The following is a 25,115-nucleotide window of genomic DNA, read 5'->3' as shown; positions in this document are numbered from 1 at the left end:
AATACAATTATAACCAAAATCAATCCCTACTTTCACAATTCAGACACTTCTTGAAACAGGAACTTCATTCTGAAGAAAAAGTAACAAGTTCTCACAAAGTGTATTACTTTTACTTTTTTTACCCACATACACTGATGTGTATTAGCACTGTAAAGACGATGTGACCTATGTTTTACATTCAAACAGCCCCTGTTGAAAAAACACTGTAATATGTCATGTTTCGCCGGGCAAAAAGATGCGTATTCATGGTAAGATTTCATACACTAGCTAGCTAGCTGCCAAAACACAAAGGTTTTGCCCGGCGATATGCGCGCGAATCATGTTATGGTTTTCATGTGACGTCAGAGGTCACATCATCTATACTTGGTACTTTGAGATCGATAAGCCATCTGGGTCACGAGAAAAACTGTTTAACTCCAAATGGGAAACTATATTTATTTATTTATCATAAAAAAATGACATTTCAGACAGAAATATTTCAAGGGATGTTGTGTGTTCCGTGTAAGTTTCATGTAAATCTGTGATCTTAGACAAGTTTTTTTCTTACAAATTCTGTACCGTCCCTTTAATGGACCTGCCTAAGCAAAAGATTTCTCAATTAATGAATTATGCCGTTAAGAACCGAACAAATTTCATAGAGCTCTTTAAGCAGCAATTGGTGATTAAAAAAATTCTGCTAAGCAAAAAATTTAAGCAGGATACCAGTTATAGATGATACATATTGAATGGCGTTTTGGCTGATTCAAAATATTATTGCGGCGCTTACGCAGCTCTATGAAATTGGGCCCAGAACTCTTACTGGTGAACTGTCTTCACATAATTTGAAAGAATCCATAAAACACAAAAAAGAGTTAAATTATTGTCATCAAATTTATTTCACTCATAACAAAATTTCTTCACCAATCTAATGTAAATTAGTGAAGAGGGCCGCCATCCTAATAATTGTCAATATTATTTCAAGCAGTTCAATTATAATTGTTTCACCCAAATATGAAGTATTATAAAAGATCTAACAATCAAACAGAAACAGAATGGAAATTCCAAAAACATCACCAGTGCCGTTAAAAACTCCAAACATTTAAGAGCAATTGAAATTGTCGTCTTCCAAAACTGCTGCATTGACAATCGTAAGTCTAAACAAATGGGAGCAAAACTTTGAAAATCATGTTTAAAACTTTTACACAAAGGATAATTTTCATTAAGTTTCTAGAGTTCGAACAAATCTCCTTTATAAGGGATACAATCTCAAATGTAAGAATGGTGTCATTGAACGGAGGGTCTGGCTAAACTACCTACAAATGTAGAAGTCAATGTGGATCATGTAGTGAAGTAAACTTCAGTCTAAACTTTCAGTTATGTTTTTTTTTACTGGAAATGGATTTGTTTATAACATCAAAAACTAAGATAAGTTTGAAGAATGAAGTGTGTAATTTCTTCGTTTTTTTATCTCTTAGTTCACAAGTTAGACGGATAAATGTTTCAAGTAAGTCTGAGACTGCTCTGGTTTGTTGCCTGATGAGCTACTGTGACCAGTCAAGTAAAACATCCAATGCATTCATAGGCAGTCAGTCCCTCAACAAACGCTTTTATCCCTCCAGTTAAACTATTCCAACCTGCAGGTAGTGAGCCGACACGAATCAAACCTGTACTCTGATAAAACTCTGGAAAATCCAAAAATCTGATGGCAAGAATAAGAAAAAAATTACATTAATTCACTCACAATGTGATACCAATGTTTACCAAAGCAAAACGCAAAGGATGTGGTGGTCTCTTAAATACTTAAATAGTAACGTGTCTTAGGGAAATCTCTTCCCCGGATCATCTCAAGAGGATGCAGCTTTTTATTTCAAATATCAATGAATAAACCACTAAGGAAACTGACTATGTAACTTTTGAATAATTTGGGGATGAACAAAGAAAACTTGACTAGAGCAGGACTAGAACCTGTAACCTTGGGATTAACATGCTGGCGCTCTACCAACGGAGAACTTTTGGGACACTAGGTGGCAGCAGACTTACCAGGTAAATCCATTGTTCTCTGTAATGTGCACATGCTCAGAACTACGTAAACAATGAAGTTTAACCTGGTCAGTCTGCTGCCACAGTGTTCCAAAGTCTCCCGTTAAAACAGTTACAGAAACAGCGGTGAAGAAAAGAGAGACTTCTTACCATAATGGAAACAATCCTATTCGGAGATTACTTTGCAGAAATAGCTTGATCCATGGCTTCATGTGTCTCAATCGCTATTTGAGCTTCGGCTCTGGCTAGGTCCGTGTTGGCTGCGGCTAATTCCTGCTGGGCCTTGGACAATCCTTCCTTGACCGCCTAACACAAAGAACAAACAAAACATAAAGAGTCGGTAATTTTAGTGTATCCTAAATTGTGAGATACATCCTCAGTAATCAGCCAGGGCTCAAACTTTGCACTGGACCACAGGCCAGAGGCTAGGGATTACAGTTACAGTGTCAATAAACTAAAACTCATAAAACTAAAACAAAAGGTGTTTGTGCAGTTGCGTAAGCGCCTGCTAAAGTTGAATGGCTTAGATGCATGAGACGGTACATCCCACACTGAATGACACAGCTTATGACTAATGATGATTTATGCTACTAGTGCAACATAGTGTTGACCAGAGGGGTGTATGGGTGTTTTTCTAAAACCCTGTTTTAAAGAAACACGTTGCCTTGGATCGGACGAGTTGGTCTGTGAAAAGCGTTTGTAACCGTTTGTTATAAAATTTGTTTAGAAAGATGTTTAAAAAGTAGAATTGGAATACAATGATCCACACAAGTATCACTCGAAATTGCATGGTTTTCCTTTTACTTTGCGAACTAACACGGGTCGGCCATTAAGGGAGTAAAAAATTTGACTCCCATAAATGGCCGACCGTGTTTGTCGACGAGGTAAAAGGAAAACCACCCAATTTCGAGTGATACTTGTGTGGATCATTATATTCTACTTTTAAAATATCTTCATAATCATATGCATTCTATAACAAACGGTTAAATACGCTTTTCAAAGACCAACTCGACCGATCCAAGGCAACGTGTTCCTTTAATAAATATTGACACCCTGTTTTATCTGTCATTTCAAATAGATGTATTAAAAGGGAACAATTTGGACACCCAGTTTTTTATATAGCTAATTTGGACACCCTTTTTACCAAATCCTAGGTAAAGTCTTGCAGTGCAAGGAATGATATGTCACCCCCAACAAACGATAAGATGATTTGACTTACAGCTGAATCCAACTGGTCTAAGGGGACAGCCATCTCTGCTAGGACCTGCACTGATGAATCTGCGTTAATTGTGACAGAACCGCTACTGACTGCAATACAAAATAATGTATAATTATTCACAATTATCCACATTACATTATCATCTACTGACTGCCATCAACAAATATTTTCAATTATCCGCAGGACAAAATATTCACAATTATCCACATTTCATATCTGGTACTTTCTGTCACACACAAAAAATTCTTCAAAAGTATTTTGCTATGGCGCTCTGTTCCTGTAAATTCCATACCCAGTTATCTTTTTTTTATAAAACGACTTGAGAGGAGCTTTGCAGTCTCCTTGATGGAAAATTTGTTATTTTATACAATCCCCTGCAAAGAAATCCTTAAAGGCAGTGGACACTAGTGGTAATTACTCAAAATAATTATTAGCATAAAACCTTTCTTGATTCTGAGTAATGGGGAGAGGTTGATAGTATAAAACTATGTGAGAAACAGCTCCCTCTGAAGTGAAGTAGTTTTTGAGAAAGAAGATATTTTCCAGGAACTTGATTTCGAGACCTCAGACTTAGAATATGAGGTCTCGAAATCAAGCATCAGAACACAACTGTGTGACCATGGTGCGACAAGGGTGTTTTTTCTTTCCTTAATATCTTGCAACTTCAACGACCGATTGAGCTCAAATTATTTTATGCATATGTTGAGATACACCAAGTGAGAAGACTAGTCTTTGACAATTACCAATAGTGTCCAGTGGCTTTAAGTAACATAGCCCCGTTCCTTCTAATTCATTCACTTTGGCAAAGAGTACATTATATGGGATAGTTTAATACGGTTTAATGAAGACTTTTTCACCAACCGAAAAATTTGTTGATGGTGCCATCGTGCTCTAGGACACTAAGAAGACCAGGTTTCAATACGGCCAATGCTGGTACGTGTTGCTGGAGTACACCAAAGGTCCCAGTTCCTGACGGAATATCAATCTGTTTAACATCGGAGTCGCTGTAAAACATCTGTTGAAAAATGAAAAGGAAACAAGAATGTGAAGTTATTGACGGGATGGGAAGGTTTGTCCACAGGTTATAGGTTGTGATTATGACTAAGTTTAAAGTAAAACAAAATCACATGTCTGGTAATTGAGGCAGCACTGTGCACTCTTTGTTTTTTTTGTACCCTGCCACCAATTCTTTATGCCTTATGTTTAATGAAATAAATATGGACAAAATTTACTTAATCAAAGGATAGCAATTTTTTTTTAAATGAATGAAAAAGTGGTGGAAGGAACATGATACAGAAATCTTTCCTAATGGAGAACAGTCAACATCCATGACAACCCACACAAGCGGGACCCCCCCCCCCCCAAATCCCATCTCATATCTGAGCATGCTGAGCCAGTCTTGGCTCAACAGATGTGAGCCAAGACTGGCTTATTTTGAGCGGATCTTTTGAATTTGAGCCATTTCTTGATCAGAGGAGAGCCGGCATTGTTTTGGCTCAAACTGAGCCGTTTCAATTCCCCCAAGTGAAATTTGAGCTAATTTGGAGCAGATAAATTGGTGGCGAGGTGCAGATTACCAGACAAAAAAGTAAAACAAAAACAGATCCCCTATCTCACTCCGCTCAGCCGCCCTCAGTCAAAACCATAATTTCTTTCCTCTTGATTTGTAATATATATTGAATTCGATTAGTTACTTCAAGGCAGCCAAATATAGCTAGGGTCACACATCATCATGTCATATAAGATTAAGAGTAACGACACACCAACTGTTAAACCATGAGAAAAGTTTACAGCAAAAGTGAATGATTTGTGTCGGAAATAGAATCTTAACCCTCTTCACTAGTGTGAAGGCATACAAATAATTTTTAGTAATTTACCTTTCCTGGCATGCCAAATGAAAAGGACATTTGAGTCGCTGCCGCTGTTTTGGAGGCTTCCTCTGCATAACATCTAAGTGGCTGTGTTATCTTTGGTGTTCTGCATACTTTTACAGTTGCAGATAACCTCAAGATATTCCTCAACATCGACATTTTTGATGATTTTTTTGTTGGAGATCAGGAAAAGTTCACACCACCAGGCCGGTCGTAGTCTTGATTCAAGCCGATCTCAAATGACACACCGACAGAGGGCGCATGACTTCCTATTCATTCGATCGTCGTCTGTGTAAAAATAGAAGTCATAATAATTGTTTACACACAAATACATGTAGTATTTTTTTATTACAAGTAATGATTATATACAAATAATTATTGATATTTACAAATATTAGTTACATAAATAAATAAATAAATAAATGAATGTAAACAAATATTGTATTTATAAATAGGCCTAATGGTTCTTAACGTTAATTTTATGTTATCTAGACCAACTGCATGGAGCGATGTACTCCTTTTTTCTCGAAATTTTTTATTTTTTTTATTTTACAAATTTCGAAAAAAAAAAGAGTACAGAGCCCCATTACTGGGTCTATATTACTGCAATGTTTTTTGTTGCCGGGAGAAACACAATTAAAAATAAAAATTGCAAAGTCATCTTCCTTGGAAAATTATTTGACACGACCAGGCAGCAGAAGTCAAGCTCGCTCGAGAGCCTTAAAAAAGGGGGAGGGGTACCGAAGTTATTGACAATAAACGGAGCATGACTTCAAAGGTCTTAAATACAAAAATAATACGGATCTGTTTGTTGATAAGGTTGCTTCTTTTGTCTATGGATACTTTTCGAGTGCCCCCCTACCACCACCACACATTTTAGGCCTACTTGAGTATGGGGACCGGGAGGAGCAGTGAGGGGGAACATGGTAACTCAGGGGGTACACCTGTCTCTCTTCTATGAAAGACTTAAGTACTTTTAGTCCACGAGGAGGGCGGGACGGGCGCCCGCCTATCCAAGGCACTCCGAAGTTGCCCATTGCATCACAAAATTACAAAGATAGAATTTAATTTCAGCTCCCCAAAAGTACCCAGCCATCCTGATGTGCAAAACAGTTTTTTTTCCACCCGTATAAAAAAAGTAATCGTTTTTGAACTTTGTACCATTTGGACGAGTGTGACCATCTGACCATGAAAAACCCGAAATGACCTTGCATTTGATATTGTTCATCTGCCCACAACTGTAACGTGCAGGTTAATCACAGACACACCAGACTTTTTTGGCAGCCCATCCAATGTATGCACATGCGCGTTTCTGTCATGTAGTATGGCGGCGACCATGTACCCGAGAAGGAGTGGAAGGCGCCCCAAAGGTAAGCCGTATTTCACCAATTCTATGTTTATTTCGTTGTAGTTTGGTCGGAATTGATAGAAGGAATAATGATGTGTTTTGATGTTTATTTTCAGGTCGTCATGATAGTGGAGATACCGACGTTCCGCTTGATTTGAGTAAAGGTAGGTTGCCGTAAAATTAGATGAAAAATGCATAAAATTGTTATGTACTATACAGTGTTGAGTGGAACAACATTACTAACTGTGTAATGCGGGGTGACTCCCCCACCACCACATTGACATACTGGTGTGCTGAGTCAGTGTTTACTGTGATCACAGTGGGTGAAGTGCGTGTTTTGAAATTTAAATTACTTTTTCTTTACTATTGCTAAACTATAGTGACAGTCTAATTGTAGCGATGAATGATTATGGATACATTTGATTTTTTATTTATTTTTTATTTTAAAAATAATTAGGCCCCTAAATATTTAATTTAGTTATAAATGTTACTATTCTATTACATTAGGATCATGATGATGTTGTCACTCTCACACATGTGTCACTAATAATATATGATGGTAATGTTTTATACACCTAAAAAAGGAATTAGGTTAATTTGATACGATTTATTTCATGACAAATGAAAAAGTGTTGAGGAAATTTGTCTGCAAACCAGTTCAAGGAGGCACGGGACAAATTATGTATCCAGCTACCACTTTTTCATTTCATTCGATATGAAATAATATAGTATCTAATTTACCTCAATGAGATCACTTTTTGTACAAATGAGTGAAAAAGTGGTGGCGCCATACGGAAAGTTATCCAAATAAAGCAGTACCCGGTATAGGGATCTTATTTATTCAAATGAGATTGCTTTGGTAACAATGAGGGGCAAAAGGGGCAGTTTAGATATTATGGATGGACAGTCTTCCCTAGGCCGTTTTGAAGAAGAAGAACTACATGTACTGGGCCCAATTTCATAGCGCTGCTTAACGCTGCCTTAGCGTATTTCACAGGTTAAGAAAAATTGGGCGGCCATACTGCGTGTTTACCGTGGATTTGCATTGTGACGTCATTTATTTTCGTGCGGTAAGCACCGGAAGGTTAGCATGCCTTTTCCTGTGCTTACGGTTAGCAGCGCTATGAAATAGAAATCGCACAGTAAGCAACAAATCGGCTGCTAAGCGGCGCTATGAAATTGGTCACTGGTCACAAATCACTGGCCTTTGGCCCGCATTTTTACACAGTGAAGTATATTATTATTGCAATTAGCACTTATGACGTCATTTTTGCTCGAAATACATGAAATACCAGGCTGTCAGATAAACGTTCCATAATCGTTACTTTAGCCATCACGCCATAATATCCTCAACGTGCCACATGGCAGTTGGCAGTTAGTGTAACGCAGGTAAACAAGCATAAATTGGCAGGAAACCAGTCACAGTTTATACATTACATAACATACTCCAACCCAAGAAGTCTTAGATTTGTTTTTCCCAAAGGATTTGGAAAGCATTGAGCTTTTAATAACACACATTATGTAAGGATAAAATGAAGTTAATTAGTTATTATGAATGCTGCAGTTGTAGCAGGTACCGTAAGCACAGAGGAAAGTTCTGTAAAAAGTACCGATTTTTGTTTTCAATTTTCAAGAAGTGCTATTTATAAACAACTTGTTTTGCTACTTCATGATTCACTGGTACAAATAAATCCCTCTAATTGGAAGTTTGGCCAAAGCACTGTGGTATGAAACAGGGTCTTTTGAATGTTTTCTACTTGTTGTTTTCTTGGTTTTAAAAGGCTTATTCTATTTTATATGGTTTCAGGGCTGTATGCTTCGTTTTTGAAAGGGCAAGGGCACCAAGGCATTTTCTCTTTGGTAAAGGGCGCCCTATGAGGAAACTGTAAATTTCTACTGTGAGCATTTCAAGGGCACCAAAGCAATGACAAGGGGCAACGAAGACAATCGCCTCCGTTGCCTCCATGAGATATCAGGCCTGTGGTTTTCTCTAGATGTTTTTCGTGAAATAACTTCTTATTGTTTTTGTTTCGGCCTGCAAATGGCACTTGTCCGTCTGATATGCTTTAATGTAGCTTGTTTACCCTGAGCTAGTTATTTTGCTATTCTGTATTGCAATGCTTTGATCTCACTTGTCAAAGCGCTTTATGTTGTACATCATAGAAGGCCGACTATTAAAATTATTGTTATTATTACATAATAATAATAACTAGTTCTTATAATTTATATAGTTAATTTCACAATAATCGTCTCAATGCGCTTTACATTAGTGCCCAGGTCATTGGCCAATGGCAATAACATTTCTTTAATCTTTCTGAGCTCCCTGGGGAGTATACAACCCGGGCAACCAAAGCGCTTCAGGCTTTTTCATACATATAATATCAACCTCTGCACTCGCAGGTACCCATTTATACCCCTGGGTGAAGAGAGGTAAGTTTAAGTATCTTGCTCAAGTGTCACGACCGGGACCCGAACCCACACTCCGATGACTTAACCACTCCGCCATGACACCCTAGATATAGTTTGTTTGTTACTTGAAAAACAATGGTGTGAAAATGACATGTAGAAATCACACTGCTTAAAGCCCGCTTCATACTTCCTGTGAATTTTGAAGTCAAAGGGTTGTTTTTTTTTCGCAGCAAATGTTTCGCAGGAGTTCAGCGCAGGTCAACTGATGCAAAATTATTTGTTGCAAATTTGTGATGCAAAAGTTTGTATTGCATTTAATCATGGAGGCTATTTCTACCTCCATGATTGAATCGCATTTGCAGGAAGTATGAAACAGGCTTAACCACACAGGACATGTTGTGTACACAGTTATTTCATGGTCGCTAATCTAGTTAGGGTGGTCATCAGTGGTCAGCATATGGCGTTGTGAATTAACCACACTACTCACCCCAAGGTGTCAATCCTTGTGAGATGACCGATACGGAAACATGACCAATATAAAATTTAACCCATAGAAGTAGGCTACATTTATATTTATAAAGGAAGAGGGGACTGGTTATTTTAGGAGTAACTCTGACTCCGAGAGCCCTAGGCCTGGACATTCTGGGATGTTATTTGCGACATTAAAGCCCGGGGAGGAAGAGATTAATTTGTTGAGGTCTAAGTAGATTCATCTATTGTGCCACTGATTAATCAATGTGGAAATAACAAATTAACAATTTGGGTTTGATACAAAATGAAATGTTTAAAGGGGGTGGTCTGCACTGTGTGTTTCTTAGAAACCAGAAAGGTCAAAGGGTATGGCTCAGTTGTGGTACAAATATGTATCAGGCATGTATACTTCCTTTTTTTTTTAAAGGGCAAGGGCACCAAGGCATTTTTTTCTTGGTAAAAAGGCACCCTTTGAGGAAATTGTAAATTTCCACTGAAGCATCAATTCAAGGGCACTAAGGCAATGACCAGGGGGCATGGGGATCGCCTTCATTGCCTCTGTGAAGTAGGCCCTATTAGGCCTGAGGCATGTCAAGCTTGTTGTTAGAATCCTTGCTCTGTGGTTGTCATTTCATTCATATGGCATCCTTTATTTTGCCACTGTACATAATTTACCACCATGATACCTCCAAAATTTAACATCTATAGGAGTCTTATATAAATCGATAATAGGGTGTCTTTAGGCCATCATTTTTTAAATGATTGTTCTCTGCCCGTTTGTCCAAATGAACAAGGTCTAAAACAAATATTGAATGCATTTCCTTGGTGCATTGCCATCAGAGAATATAATCACTAGGCGAAATCTGACTTTTCCATAACTTTCCACCACAAATAGTCCAGATTTCGCATCAGTATATTTTGCAACAATGTATTCATTTCAAAATCAAAAGGTATTATTATTTTCATGTTTAACACCCTGCTTTTCAATTTATCACAAATTTGGATGAACTGTTTTTTAGTTTACCACAAAACTTACATGCCCAGTTTTTTCATTTTTCCACAAATTTTTATGCCCCGTTTTTTTTTTTCAATTGACCATACACCCTAGTTTTCAGTCTACAACAAATGTTGATGCCCTGTTTTTCAATTTAAACACCAGTTTGCAATACTCTATTTTTAAAATCCTGTTTAAGGCCCTGGATCACCTTTAAATCCAATACAATTTAGCGGGGTTGTTGGTGAGCAGCAAGCGTTGCACTCTAAAGTACGAAATATTACTCCGTTCAGAAAAAATTGGGTTATTGTATTGATTACTGTGTAAATCATCCTTCAAAACTTGAGCGCAGTTTTTTCAGAATTGAATTGTAAGTAAGCCTTGAGAATATTATTAGAATGCACCTTACACGCACATGCTTCAAGTTATTATTGTGAGGGTCCAACTTCAAAGGAATCATTATGAATACCTATTATCATAATTGTTACATTTCCGTATTATCTACTAAGGATGAATTAATTTAGAATTTAATCTAGAAGCAGTGACCTTTTGAAATAAAAAAAACATGATCTTGAAGATTGATGCCAAGATGATGCCAAGAATACAGACCTGCCCTTTCACATTGTTTTTTTTCTCACCAATGTTAAAAGCAAGGTACACGTTTGGTGATTGTCAAAGACCATTGTTGTCACTTGGTGTATCCTATCATTAGCATAAAATAAACAAGCCTGTGAAAATTTGGGCTCAATTGGTCATCGAAGTTGCAAGAAAAGCTAGAAGTCTTTTATTATTTGAGTGAGAAATTACCTCTTTCTCAAAAAGTACATTCGTTCAGAGGGAGTCGTTTTCCACAATGTTTTATACTATCAACAGCTCTCCAATGCTCATTACCAAGTCAGTTTTTAAGTTAATTTGTTTTGAGTAATTACCAAACGTGTACTTTCCCTTTAAAACAAATTTATCTTTTTTTTCTTTTACTCTTTTAACCTTTACCCTTGAGTGTTGTGACTCTCTCCTTGCACTGACATCAAACAGGGTGACAGTCAGTCCATCGTCGGCCATTTTTGGAGCCAAATTACATACAAATTGTTTTTGCTATTTTTGTGTCCTGTCTTTTAAGAATTATTTAAAGGCAGTGGACACTATAGGTAATTGTCACTTGTCAAAGACCAGTCTTCTCACTTGGTGTATCTCAACATATGCACAAAGTAACTAACCTGTGAAAATTTTAGCTCAATTGGTCATCGAACTTGCGAGATAATAATGAAAGAAAAAACACAATTGTCAAACGAAGTTGTGTGCGTTTAGATGGTTGATTTCGAGCCCTCAAGTTCTAAACCTGAGGTCTCGAAATCAAATTCGTGGAAAATTACTTCTTTCTCGAAAACTATGGCACTTCAGAGGGAGCAGTTTCTCACAATGTTTTATACCATCAACCTCTGCCCATTACTCATCACCAAGAAAGGTTTTATGCTAATAATTATTTTGAGTAATTACCAATAGTGTTTACTGCCTTTAAACCAATCCTATTGCTTAATGTCCACTGATCTGAAGGACGAAACAGTCCATCTGAATCTTTCACTTTGGTGACTGTAAGGGTTTAGGTGCTCGGTTCACACAACAGCCCATTTCATAGAGCTGCTTAAGCAGAGAGTTGCTTAACAGTTTCCTGCTTAGCACAAATGAGCAGGACACCAGTCACAGATGGTACATGTGAAATGGTATTTGGCTGGTTACCTTATTCTGGTAAGTTAAAAATTTTGTTGTGCTTAGCCTCTATTTGTGCTCACGCAGCTCTTTGAAATTGGGCTCTGTGTCCGATATCATTCAGATGCTTATATACACAAAATACTGCTTGACAAATGTCTGCTAAGCAAAAATAGGCAGGGAACCAGTGACAAACTATGTACATACCTGTATAATGCTATTTTGGCCGGCACCCGGCGTGTCATGGCCGAGCGATTAAGAGCACCGGATTCAAGCTCTGGTGTTTGATCAGCAGATTTGGGATTTGAACACTTGCTACGTAAAATTGGGGAGGTAGTACTTTCTGCTCTACCGGCCAGGCTTCGGGTTGATGATACCCAAGCCTACATCCGTATGGACTGTAAAAGGGGTAACCCTGTTTCAGCCCTAGGAGTAGGTGGCAACGACCTCTGGAAAAAAGTAGCCCACACCTTGAAGTAGCCTTTATGCCTTGTGTGTCTGGCGACTTGCATAAAAAAAAACACCTCTTTTTCTGCTTAGCAAAATTGTTTTGCGCCAAGCTTTTTTTGTTGTTGCTTAAGCAGCTCCATGACATTGGGCCCTGGCTGTGGATTTTTGGGAAGTCTGGGTGTGATGAATGTGTAGTGCTCAGTTGGTTATGAAGAAAAGATAAAGATGTTTGTGTTTGAAAGATCACAGTACTTGAAGTGTGTACTTGCTACTATCTCCATGTTACTACTGTGCCCCTGGTTCATATATTAGGCCAAGTAGAAAAAAAAAACATGTTTCGCGTCCCCGCCCGCTTCCTTTTTACAGGCCGCCTCCTTTTTTATTTTATTTTTTATTTTATTTTTTTATGCACATTGTTTTTTTTTTTTTTTTTTAAATAGGGTTATTTTAAATGATCTCAGCAAAAACAATCTGAATGTCTTGTCTGACTGCCTCGACTAAATTGTTTCATTTATGTTTTGTGTATTTCAGCAGTAGAAAAAACAATGGATATTTGACATTTTAACAAAGAATGGCGGCCATCTTGAAATAAAAAATAAAAAATAAAAAGCCCCTCTTCCTCCTTTTTTTGAAAAACCCGGACGTGAAACATGTTTTTTTTTTTTTACTTGGCCTTATAGGACTGATATTTTATGAAGTACATGTAGTCAAGTGTTTATATTATAGTATCACTGGCCGGTAACAATGTAGGCCTATATGATGATTCTCCTGAGGGAGGCAGGGAGAGGGAAGGAGAGAGCGTGACTAAAAACTAATGAATATTGTTATACATGATTCTTCTCCTGGTGTAAAAATGGGTATGAAAACAAAATGGCTGACTGGAGGTTTTGTAGAGCGTGGGTAGCGGGTGTCTAGCTTGTGATTCATGACTTAGAGGGTTTGGGTACTTTTTTAACACAAAGCACAATGTCCACAGATTAACGTTAAACTTAGACAGTTTGAAAATTATAATGGTAGAAAGCTTCTCTTAAAATATTACTTGCTGAGGTGCTGTAGTTTTTGAACAATGAGCAAAAGCAAGTCACAAAAATAACTTTCATTTCTAAAGGCGAAAATTATTTTAGCATGTAAATTGTATTTTCGTGACATTGTTAAACTCATTTAAAAAAAAAACATTTTAAGGTAAGCTTTCTTATATCATTATCTTCAAACGGTGTAAGTTTAATGTTAATCTGTGGACATTGTGTTTTGTTTTACAAAAAATATGCAAATCCTTTAAACAAAGAAATCTAAGGAGCCACAGTGCAGTACAAAAATGAAATATTTAAGTTATTATTAGGATATTCAGAGCTGTCGGTTCACCCTATTTCTGTAGAAAGTTCCCTGAAAAACCCCCAACAAATGTCCATGCTCTGATGAATAAATTTGAAAATCTCCCTAATATTATTGAAACTTTTCTCCTATTGAAATGTTGAATGTAATTCTAAACATCTCTCTCATTGTTGCACAAAATCTCCCTGATTTCCAAATGCAAATGTTGGCAGCTCTGGAAATTACCGTTGTCACGAGAGGGAGTCCAAAGTAACCTGTTGTTGATTATTATTGTGCTAGAAGAAATGTGGGAAATATTATACAGTTGCACTTTATTTTTATGGTGAGGTGAATTTTTGTTTTAAAGGCAGTGGACACTATTGGTAATTACTCAAAATAATTATCACCATAAAAGCTCACTTGGTAACAAGTAATGGGGAGAGGTTGATAGTATAAAACATTGTGAGATACTCCCTCTGAAGTGGCGTAGTTTTCGAGAAAGAAGTAATTTTCCACGAATTTGATTTCGAGACATCAAGTTTAGAATTTGAGGTCTCGAAATCAGCCATCTAAATGCACACAACTTCGTGTGACAAGGGTGTTTTTTCTTTCATTGTTATCTCGCAACTTTGACGTCCAATTGAGCTCAAATTTTCACAGGTTTGTTATTTTTTGTATATGTTGAGATACACCAAGTGAGAAGCCTAGTCTTTGACAATTACCAATAGTGTCCACTGTCTTTAATATATAGGAAAAAGGAGTAAAAACCATGTGACCTTTGTATAAAAAAGTAACCTTAATACATTCCAGGGCATTTCCTGGCAGGCAAGATCAAAGCACACTGGTCACAGTAGGTTGGGTAGTTTTTAGCAGCCCACAGGGCAAGTTGAGAAGTGGTGTTTACTAGCCCACAGCTGATTTGACTAGACAATGTATGCCGGGCTAGTGTTAAGGGTGAGCCATGGCATGGAGGCAACTGCCTTCTATCGTAACTGCCATGATATGAATATCAAGTCAACAGAGAATATATTGTAAGATAATAGTAAAAATTCTTGCGTAAACATTCATACACGCACACATAAAGTGCCTTTATCGATCAACACAAACTGCAATACTGCACATCATGAGGAGAGAAAAAATAACCATTTCCCCCGCCGCACCTGTCCTATCATTGATTGCATCTTATAACACAGTCACCTGTTTGGCCATTCAACCGTTCATGTTATCAATTTCTTGCGTATCTTTACAGATCCAGCTGATAATGTGAGAGACATTCTCGTTCATGTTGCCCAGGAGCGGAATATCAATAGAGGGCGCCGGGTGGCATTCCTCAACAACTTTGTCAAGGTGCGTTCTACTGAAATCTTTCTTTTTTATCTCCGTTAAGGGAAGGTTTACATTTAGTAATCACTCTTGAAGCTAATGGCAATACAACTTTTGCTTAAAGGCATTGGACACTATTGGTAATTAATCAAAATAATTATTAGCACAAAACCTTACTTCGTAACGAGTAATGGGGAGAGGTTGCTAGTAAAAAATAGTGGAGAAACGGCGCCCTCTGAATAACATAGTTTTCGGACAGAAGTAATTTTCCACTAATTTGATTTCAAGACCTCAGTATTAGAATTTGAGGTCTCGAAATCAAGCATCTGAAAGCACAAAACTTTGTGTGACAAGGGTGTTTTTTATTATTATCTCGCAACTTCGACGACCGATTGAGCTCAAATTTTCACAGGTTAGTTATTTTATGCATATGTTGAGATACAGCAACTGTGAAGGCTAGTCTTTGACAATTACCGATAGTGGCCAGTGTCTTTAAGAGTGATACCAAATGCAAACCTTCCCTTTAAAAAGTACATGTATAATAATATCAAACTTTCAATGATTCATTGACACAAAAAGTCTTAAAACTAAACAAAATTAACAAAAAAACACAAATAAAAAATCATCCTACCCAATGTGCTCTTAAATTTCAGATCAATCGGTCATCGAAGTTGCGAGATAATAATGAAAGAAAAAACACCCTTGTCACACGAAGTTGTGTTCTTTCTGATGCTTGATTTCGAGACCTCATGTTCTAAATAATTATGAGGCCTCGAAATCAAATTCGTGGAAAATTACTTCTTTCTCGAAAACTATGTTACTTCAGAGGGAGCCGTTTCTCACAATGTTTTATAATACCAACCTCTCCCCATTACTCGTTACCAAGTAAGGTTTTATGCTAATAATTATTTTTAGTAATTACCAATAGTGTCCACTGCCTTTAACCTATCGGAATACGGCTGTCCAAAGACCCAAGTGCATATTGTAATAAACAATATTTATTCACAGATTGGTACGTGCGGCTATTATTGTATCACAATCTCTGTGATGAATTGGCTCACTTAATAATAACGACAGACTGTTATTATTCCACAATTTCCAACCCTACCCGCCATCAGTATAAAAAAAAAGAACCCTTTTTTTTTTATTCGGTGATGTTATCGGCTGTCAGTTTAGATTTTGAAAATCAAAAGCTTTCAAGCTCTGCATGCCTTCACTGAAAGGTTAGTGCATTAGGAAATTCATATTTGCGGACAGTGTACATGTTGTATAGTTAAGACTCAAATTGCCAGAAGAGGTGAAAATAAAAAACAAACAAAGGAATGCTTGGTATGAGAACCCTAAATTATTTCAATTTAGTGTGGTTGAAATGTTATCGTTTTTCTTATGAATTGGATTGTACAAAATTTAAATTTGGAATGGAAAGTGAAGTTTTAGCAAAATCTTTTTCAATAAGAAATGTGTATGGTTAACCTTGTCAAAGTTTAATCTTCAGGAAAGTTAACATTTCTATTTCATATATATTATGTTTTTTTGTACAATGTTGAGCATAAAACTTTATCCGACTAAAATCTTCAGTTTTTAAAGAAGAATTTGTTATTATTTTCACTTTTTTAATTAGTTTTTTAACTTCAAAATTCAGCTTTGGGTACAGTACTGTAAACACATAACAACCAAACTATCTGTAAATTTTGTTCAGTTTTGAAGAATACCTACCCATAATTCAAAATGAGGTTTACCCCAAATCTTCTCTTATAGCTTGTTCAAATTAAAACAGTTCCAATGTAAGTCTGTGTCAGTATTTTTGTTCTCATTTCACTTCTGGTTTGGTGAAATATAATTTGGTTCAGTAAACATTTTCAGATTACAAGCCTTTGAGGTCTTGCGAGTTTCACCCCAAGTCTGAGCCCTGATAATTGTTTCATAGTAAATCCCTTCTGGCAATCTCATTCGGTTGCACTTTTTATTATCCTTGCTGTTTGATCACTTTTCGACAGTAAATCTACATCAGAAAAGAAAATTGATTGACACGCTTTTATGACTCCCCCCTCCCCCAACTTTCGATCAAAGCTACCGATATTGCCAAATCTTATTCAAAATTTAATTTCCGACATGACATATCTGGTCTCTAATATTATATAAAAAAAAACCTCAACCTAACCAATTGGAATTTCTTCTCGAATTCCCCCTGGCTTTATCTCCATTATGAGACCTTTAGATGTACCATTAAGTCCGAGTCACCACGCGTTTATTTTCCTGAAGACTTCATCGGACAAGATTTTAGGGGAAAATTTAACAAGAGATGAAATGGTGTAATCAAATGAGTTGAGACAGAACGAATGGAAATGTCACTGGGGAACCATGTCTCTGAATTCAAGAAAAACAAAAATCCTTGACGATATTTTGTTATGCACCTTGGCTGTTGTCAGGGAAGATTATGTTTCCATGAATCTGATAGTTGCTGGTATTTTATTCATGATTTCAGGTGAATAAACAATTGATGGTGAACTTTCCCTATAGATAGAAAAGAATATAGAAGTCGGAAACTGACAGTTAATGCCTCAAGCTCGTCAATGGTAAAGGCTTGAGGCAACGAATTATTCTAGGAAAACCTGATCAGGAAAAATCTTGCATGGGAATCAGATTAAAACAAACTTTCAAGAGACATTGTTTTTGTTTTGTGTAAATCAAAAGAAACACAAAACAGAAAAAAAGCACAGCAAGTAAAAAACAAACCCCAAAATGTATTCTTTTAAAGCAAAATCAACAATTAAATCTCAACGGACTTTGGAAAAATCCAAAGAAATCATCATTATCAGCAAAATTTATTGCCTGAAAATTTGAGAAATAGTAAAAATTATCTGCAATTCTGTGGTGGCAGCTTTAAATATAAAAATTTCTGGCAGTTAATTACTGTAATTAGGAGATCCATGATACAATTCTTCTTGATTCAAACAACTTGTGTAATAAAATAAATAATAATAATAAGTATGGCCTAATTTTTTGCCCAGATTCAAATGTCCCAACCAAGATATTAATCCCTGATCATTAGAACTATTAATTAATTGTTTCTCTACATTGGGATTATGCATACTTCTGAGATAGGGCTTATAAAAATCTTGAGTCGTCTGTCAAGATTTTAAAAACCGTTTACTATTGTTCGTCAGAAACAGATCATGATTCATTGTCTCCAAAAATAAAGGCACCCTTCCCCGAAGTGAGTTGCCGTAATTTGCTGGAGGTAGTTTTTATATAGCAAAGCGACGGCACGATCGCTATTTGGAACAGGAAGTATGGTATTGTCGAGCAAGACATCTCAATGACATTTGAAGCAGCCTAATGCATTTTTATGATATATTGGAGGGGCCGTAAAGGGGGGGGGGGGGGGTGTTCGTGGATGGATGATTTTCTGAGTGTGGGTGTGTGGGAGGCAAAGGGTACTAGTCCTGCCATGATTAAAGGTGCACATTGCACCAAAAGTACCCAGTACGCTTAGCTTTAAAGGGGCAAAGCATCTTTGGTTCGGATGCTTTGGGGAAAAAAACGATAGACAGAGGAATTCAAATTTAAGTGGTAACTTGTGATCAAGCATGTCATTGTACCAGACAATATTATACACATATTGACTGGCAATGAGGTAACTAGTGGATGTCTATTCCCCCGAGGGACTTTAAGAGACCAGAAGAGGGACCTATTTCCCGAGATCGATGCCAGTCAGATATGTGTTTTATGACACAGCTTGGTCTTAAATGTGAAATCAGAACAGAAATCTGGAAAACCAAGGAAGTTTTGTAGTTGCTGTTCATGGTTCAAGTCAAGAGAGGGCGCTCTGACCGGGCACTATTTTCAAAGACTAGTGCCCACTCAAGAACTAGTTCCCGCAAAACACGCGTGCGCGATTACTAGACTATATTAGTTCATCCCAGATGACCGTGTTTCAGCCAACCAGAATACAGAAAAAGCAAGAGGTGTGTTATATTAAAATCTAACACGCAAATTGCTGTGGTTACTGTGGGTTATTTTGCGGCTTGGGTTGTTACTTTTTGATACTGTGGTCACAGCCTGTGTAAACAATCGCAACTTTTGATTCTCTTTGCAGGTCATCAATCATGTCTCAAGCATCGAGAAGTTGGGTCATCCTGTACTGGAAATAGTTGGATGGTAGGTGTCAAACTTTGATGTAACATTTTTGCTCTACATCTGTCCTCATTCGTTGTCTTGAAAAAGACCTTAGGCGAACTCTTGATGTACCTTTACTCCCATTGAGTATAGCCGCTTGGGTTGGGATGTGTTCTCATTTTCAAGACAACATTCTCATTCTCAACATGCTTATTGTCTTCAAGAATATGTTCTTAACACTGCAAACTTTCTCTCGAAAACAAGAGGAAGTTCTCAATGTGCTAGTGTTGTTTTCAAGAGAATGTTCACAACAAGTTCTTGATTAAATAAAAACAAAATATTCTCAACATGTATTCTTGTTTTCTGGACATCTCTTGTTTTCAATAACCTTGTTTTCAGGGGGATGTTCTCAATGTGCACTTGTTTTCAAGGAATCATTCTTAGCATGTTTTTATTTACGAGGGGATGTTCTCAACATCCTCTTGTTTTCAATCAACCCTTCTTATTGTGGGCTTGTTTTTAAGAAAATGTCCTTAATTTGTTCTTGTTTTCAAGAAAAGATTCTTAGTGTGCTTGTGTTGTTTAAAGGGAAGGTACACGTTTGGTAATTACTCAAAACAAATATTAACTTAAAAACGGACTTGGTAATGAGCATTGTAGAGCTGTTGATAGTATAAAACATTGTGAGAAATTGCTCCCTCTGAAGTAGCAAAGATTTTGAGAAAGAGGTAATTTCTCACTAAAATAATAAAAGACTTCTAGCCAGAAGTCTTTTATTTCTATCTGAAAGCACACAAATTCGTCCAACAAGGGAGTTTTTTTCTCTCATAATTTTCTCCAAACTTCGATGACCAATTTAGTTCAAATTTTCACAAGCTTGTTATTTTATGCTCATGTTGGGATACACCAAGTGAGCAGATTGGTCTTTGACAATTACCAAACAATTACCTTCCCTTTCAAGAGAATGTTCTAATTCTGTTGTTGTTTTGAACACTCTCATTTTGCTGTTTCTGCTTTTGAGAGAAATTTTTTGCCACAAGCTTTTTTTCTACGGAAATAGACATCATTCCAATCAGAACTGGCCTACATGTACCTTCCCTTTAAGGTAAATAGACATTGCTTGAAGTTTTCCTGGTGGAGTGCTATCACCTGTACAATACTCTAGCTCTGTATCGAGTCCGACCGTCTGAGTGACGCGGCACAATGCAGAACTCTATGTCACTGACATCATTATCCTTGTCAATTATTGATATGAAATTAGGGCACAGACCATTTGACTCTGCATGAGACTAGTGCCTTCTCTCATGACTGTACATCATTCGCCCCTCCGCCTACACATGGCTGGGTTCTCCTTAGGACCAAATTTATTGGGGTGTTTGGCCGCAGCCTGCTGAATTGAAACAAGGATTAGGCCACATCAAAAAAATTTGATGATCGTCCCCGCCCGACCGTTCAAAACACCCTGACCCCATTTAAAAAAAAAAATCTTTTTAATCATAAAAAACAACCTTTTCAGTAAGCTTGGGCGATATCACGATATTATCGAATATCGCGATATTAATTTGGAAAAGATTTCGATATCGGATGGATTTGGTTTTAATCGAAAAATCGATATATCGCGATAATCGCGATATATCGCGATATCGATTAAATATCGCGATGTATTTGCTAGCTGAGACATCTTGCACCCCATAGGTTTGGAGTAAAACCAGAAGAATAGGTCATTAGAACACCTCTCTTATGCTATGACTGTCTCTTCTACAACTTTCACTTGGAGTTTGAAGACGGATGATGTCAAATTTTATTAATCGCGATTATGTAGAATATCGCGATATAATGTCGGCGATATATCGTGAATAAAATAAATCGATATCGCCCAAGCTTACTTTTCAGCTGATATTTTTTTCAAAATGTACAGGTTTGAAAAGATGTTTAAAGAAGGTTTTTACTTGGGGTACACTGTGCTCAGTTGTTCGAAAAGTTTACAGAAAGTGTCATCTAGGAGTTAAATTTGTTTGACAAAACTATTGAAAACATCGAAAACACACAAACCCTCCGTTTTATAGTGATTGTGATGATTTCTTTATTCTTGATTTCATATTTGGCATGTCAACAAAACTAAAAAAAAACTAAAAAAACCTCCCTCCCTCCCCCATCCGCAAAAAAAAGGACAATCAACAATTGGTTTTTTTATGTGGCCTTATTGCAATGTTGTTTTTAACTTCTGGAGCAATCTTCTTTATGTTTTTCTCTTGATGTTATTTTTGGGCAGATTTTTGTTTTTTTAACAACAAGGGAAACTGACTGGGTAAATTTAAAATAATTGTGGTTGAACAATAAAAATTGACTAGAGTGGGACTCGAACCAGCGACCTCCGGATTATTGTGCTGATGCTCTACTAACTGGGCTATCTATCAAGCCCTATGTTGGTAGTCCCAGTGTTGGCCGAAATGTGTGCAAATTGGCCCAACGTTGCATGTATCGGCCTGATATTCTAGCTTGTGCATGGGGAGAATCAGGCATTGTTTACTTTAATATAGAGGTGAACTCATTGTTTACTGCTGAATTCGAAAAAAAGGTCTTTTGAATATTTTTCACGTTGCATTTATCTTGGTTTAAAAAAAAACCTAGCTGTGCCATCTAGAGCATTCTTTATGGTTTTCTCCGCGATTCTGCAAAAAGTTCCCTGGAAAAAAAAAAAAAATAAAAATTTGCTTCACTATGGAACACAAATTTGACTCACTGATAATGGAAAACTTTGTCCTATTAATGTAATTCTACATATCTCCCTGGTTGTTGAATGAAATCTCCTATTGCAAGATGCAATTTATTGCCAGGCAGTCCTTATGGGCTTATTACAAACTGTTTTTTCTCTCACACTGAAAGTTGATATTTTGTTTTTCTCAAAGTGGACAATGCCCCTGATGGCATGAGCTGACTTATAGCCTCTGGGGATGGCTAGGTGTTTTTTGGGAGGCACCTTGTTAAGAATGATGTTTTGAGCGTCACAGATTACCTTTTGTTTTGAATGATATAAAGAGGCATGATATTCTTTCTACTTAGTCTGATTTTTTCGATATTTTACCCTGAGCAAAGCCCTTTTCGCACGTTGGCAACGAGCCTGTTACTTTGTTTTTGAAAGGGCAAGAATAGCCTACCAAGGCAATTTCTCCTTGGTAAAGGGCACCCTATGAGGAAATTGTAAATTTCTTTTAGAGCATTTCAAGGGCACCAAGGCAATGACCAATGGGGGCATGGAGGCAATCGCCTTAATTGCCTCTGTGACGTATCAGGCCTCGGGAAATAAGCATGGGGAGAGGGTCCATGGTCCTAAGAACGCAATGTTCACAGGTAGTGTGAAATGTACCTCTGCTTTGCACAAGCACGGGTCCCGAGTCTTTTTCTGACTCTGATCGAGACCGACAGAGAAGCACACTAATGGAAACGTTGAGTTTGTGTTCTTTTCAAAAATCACCTGATTGTTGTTAAAAATATACTTGTCTTACTTATTTCCAAATGCCAAACATCATGCCTGTATTAAGTTATTATAAATTTGAATAGTTTGTTGTCAAGTTACATATTTTGATACCTGTGTCCCCCCCCCCCCCCACTCCAAAAAAAAAGAAGAAACAAAATAATTACAAAGAAACTGGCATAAACACCAATGGTACTTTTTTTTAGATATTCTGAAAAACTGCTGGTGTGTTGTGCGGAAGTCAAACTTCTAGGATTATGTTTTAAAGATTTGCTTACAACAAACAACAAATAAATTGTTGTGTCACTTTGGGTTTGCTTAGTACATTTATCATGACAGCAAAGTCTACAAATAACAAGGGCAAAAGTCACTAATAGTGTGTTTGACATGGATGTTGTTACTTTGACATATTATCTTAAAGGCATCGGACACCTTTGTTAGAGAAGTTGCCAGAGAATAATGAATGAAAAAATACCTTTGTTGCACAATATTGCGTGCTTTCAGATGCATAATAAAAGGCGATCAGGCCTGAAGCCTTTTAATATTTGAGTGAGAAATTACCTCTTTCTCAAAAACTACGTTACTTCAGAGGGAGCTGTTTCTCACAATGTTTTAAACTACCAACAGCTCTCCATTGCTCGTTACCCAGTAAAAATTGTTATGCTAACATGTATTTTGAGTAATTACCAATAGTGTCCAGTGCCTTTAACTCAAGTTTTGTGGACTTTGCTAACTGTTTTTGCAGTCTACATATTACATGTCAGTAAGGGTGTGCGGTTTTGCCCTTTGACCAGTCAACCTAACATTGACTGGTACCAAATCGCTCAATGCTGCTACCAAGATAAACATAAAAACACTCCGCTGACACAAGTCCAAATCACTTTATGGTTCATTTATTTAGATTCTACGTTCCAATCTTAGGCTGTGTCTCTGGCCTGCTATGGCTGGATCGCCGGGTCATTATGGGTTGTTGGAGAAAGATAAGGGGTTCGCCCCGGTGTTCTTGGTTGTGGCTGCTTAATGCGCCGTAGCACCTAAATAATTGGGTCTCAGAACCCATCACTGCAATAACCTATCTTTCTGAAAGTTTGTATATATACTCAGCGCCTTCAGTACCTTGTTGGGAGTGTCGTGGCCGAGCGGTTAAGAGCACTATTTATTTATTTTAATTCTTCGGACAAAAAAAAGCAAAACAATAAAACAAGCACAGGCCGTCCAGGGAAGGGCAAAAGTCCGAAAACTGTCATCAAAAAAGATGTGCTCTCCCAGACCTAGCTCATAAAAAATACACATTATAGATATACTATACATTTTAAAACATTCTAAAATTGCAGTAAAAGTTTAAACAAAAGATGGCAAGTAAAAAGCAATAACACAAAGGATATACACAAGGTACTTTGTGATCAGCAGAGTGTGGTGTTTCTGATCAGCAGAGTGTGGGTTCGAATCCCCAGCCGTGACACTTAACCATTGCTTTGTTCTTCGGATGGGACGTAAAGCCGTTGGTCCCATGTGTTGTGTAACGCATGTAAAAGAACCCAGTACACTTATCGAAAAGAGAAGGGGTTCGCCCCGGTGTTCCTGGCTGTGGATGCGCCGTAACACCTTGTAAACCCATAAGGGGCTAAATAATTGGGTCTCAGAATTCATCACTGTAATAACCTCTGTTTCTGAAAGTTTGTAAACGTGTATATACTCAGCGCCTTGAGGCTTGTTTGGTAGATACGTGGGCTATATTATAAGACTTCGATACTATTATTAGAAGACTTCGTTATACATGTAGCAACAGCAGTAGCCAAGGCCGTAGCAGCCAAATCAGATATGGCCTTATGATGTATGATGCGCAATACAAATATTGTTTGTTATTCTGAATCCGAGAAAGGCTCAAGGCATGAAGCCTTTCTCAGGCATCTGAAAGCACACAGTTTATAAGCAACAAGGATGTTTTTCTTTCATTATTTCTTGCCATTCTCAGAGATGTGTTTGTTATTATTTTGTAGGCATCCGTTAGGATACACAAGGATACTTGTTTTTGACCAAAAGTGTACCCTGCCTTAAATTTGCAAAATTTATTGAATACAGTACCCCCTAAACCCCCCCCCCCCCCCAACCCCAACACCAAAAAAAAATAAAAAAAAAATTAAAAAATTTTTTAAAAATAAAACCAACCCCAAAAACAAAACAACCCAACAACAACAAAACAAAAAAACAAAAACAAGTCGGGCATGATATTCTCCCTACTCTAGTCTGATTTCCAATTTTCTTTTGCACTTGGGAAAATCCAAAAAATTGTGATTAAATACAATAGCATGAAAAGATTGTTTTACCCATATACAGCGATGTGTGTTAGCACTGTATAGGCCTACTTCATACTTTCCCGAACTCTGTGAAAAAAAACA

At 37.2% G+C, this 25,115-nt stretch overlaps 2 protein-coding genes across 2 annotated transcripts in view; one reads left to right on the top strand and one right to left on the bottom strand.

Annotated features, from left to right (window-relative positions):
- Positions 1-851: 851 nt before the first annotated feature.
- Positions 852-5,332, bottom strand: LOC117297320 (ATP synthase subunit delta, mitochondrial-like). Its single transcript, XM_033780288.1, has 5 exons — positions 5,116-5,332; positions 4,100-4,253; positions 3,239-3,327; positions 2,170-2,325; positions 852-1,678 (listed from the first exon to the last, which is right to left on the bottom strand). The coding sequence occupies exons 1-4, from the start codon at positions 5,266-5,268 to the stop codon at positions 2,197-2,199; spliced, it is 525 nt and encodes a 174-aa protein (XP_033636179.1). The 5' UTR covers positions 5,269-5,332; the 3' UTR covers positions 852-1,678; positions 2,170-2,196.
- Positions 5,333-6,420: 1,088 nt separating this feature from the next.
- LOC117297569 (rapamycin-insensitive companion of mTOR-like) overlaps positions 6,421-25,115 on the top strand; it is a 46,526-nt gene continuing 27,831 nt past the window's right edge. Inside the window, exons 1-4 of the mRNA XM_033780666.1 lie at positions 6,421-6,479; positions 6,574-6,621; positions 15,049-15,146; positions 19,222-19,283. Of these exons, the coding sequence (XP_033636557.1) occupies positions 6,434-6,479; positions 6,574-6,621; positions 15,049-15,146; positions 19,222-19,283 (254 nt within the window). The 5' untranslated portion in view covers positions 6,421-6,433. The remainder of the gene's footprint in view (positions 6,480-6,573; positions 6,622-15,048; positions 15,147-19,221; positions 19,284-25,115) is intronic.

Source organism: Asterias rubens, chromosome 12 (assembly GCF_902459465.1).
Source record: "Asterias rubens chromosome 12, eAstRub1.3, whole genome shotgun sequence".
In the NCBI taxonomy this organism is placed as follows: domain Eukaryota; kingdom Metazoa; phylum Echinodermata; class Asteroidea; order Forcipulatida; family Asteriidae; genus Asterias; species Asterias rubens.
Note: the sequence above shows the minus strand (reverse complement) of the source record. Positions and strands in the feature narration are given on the sequence as shown.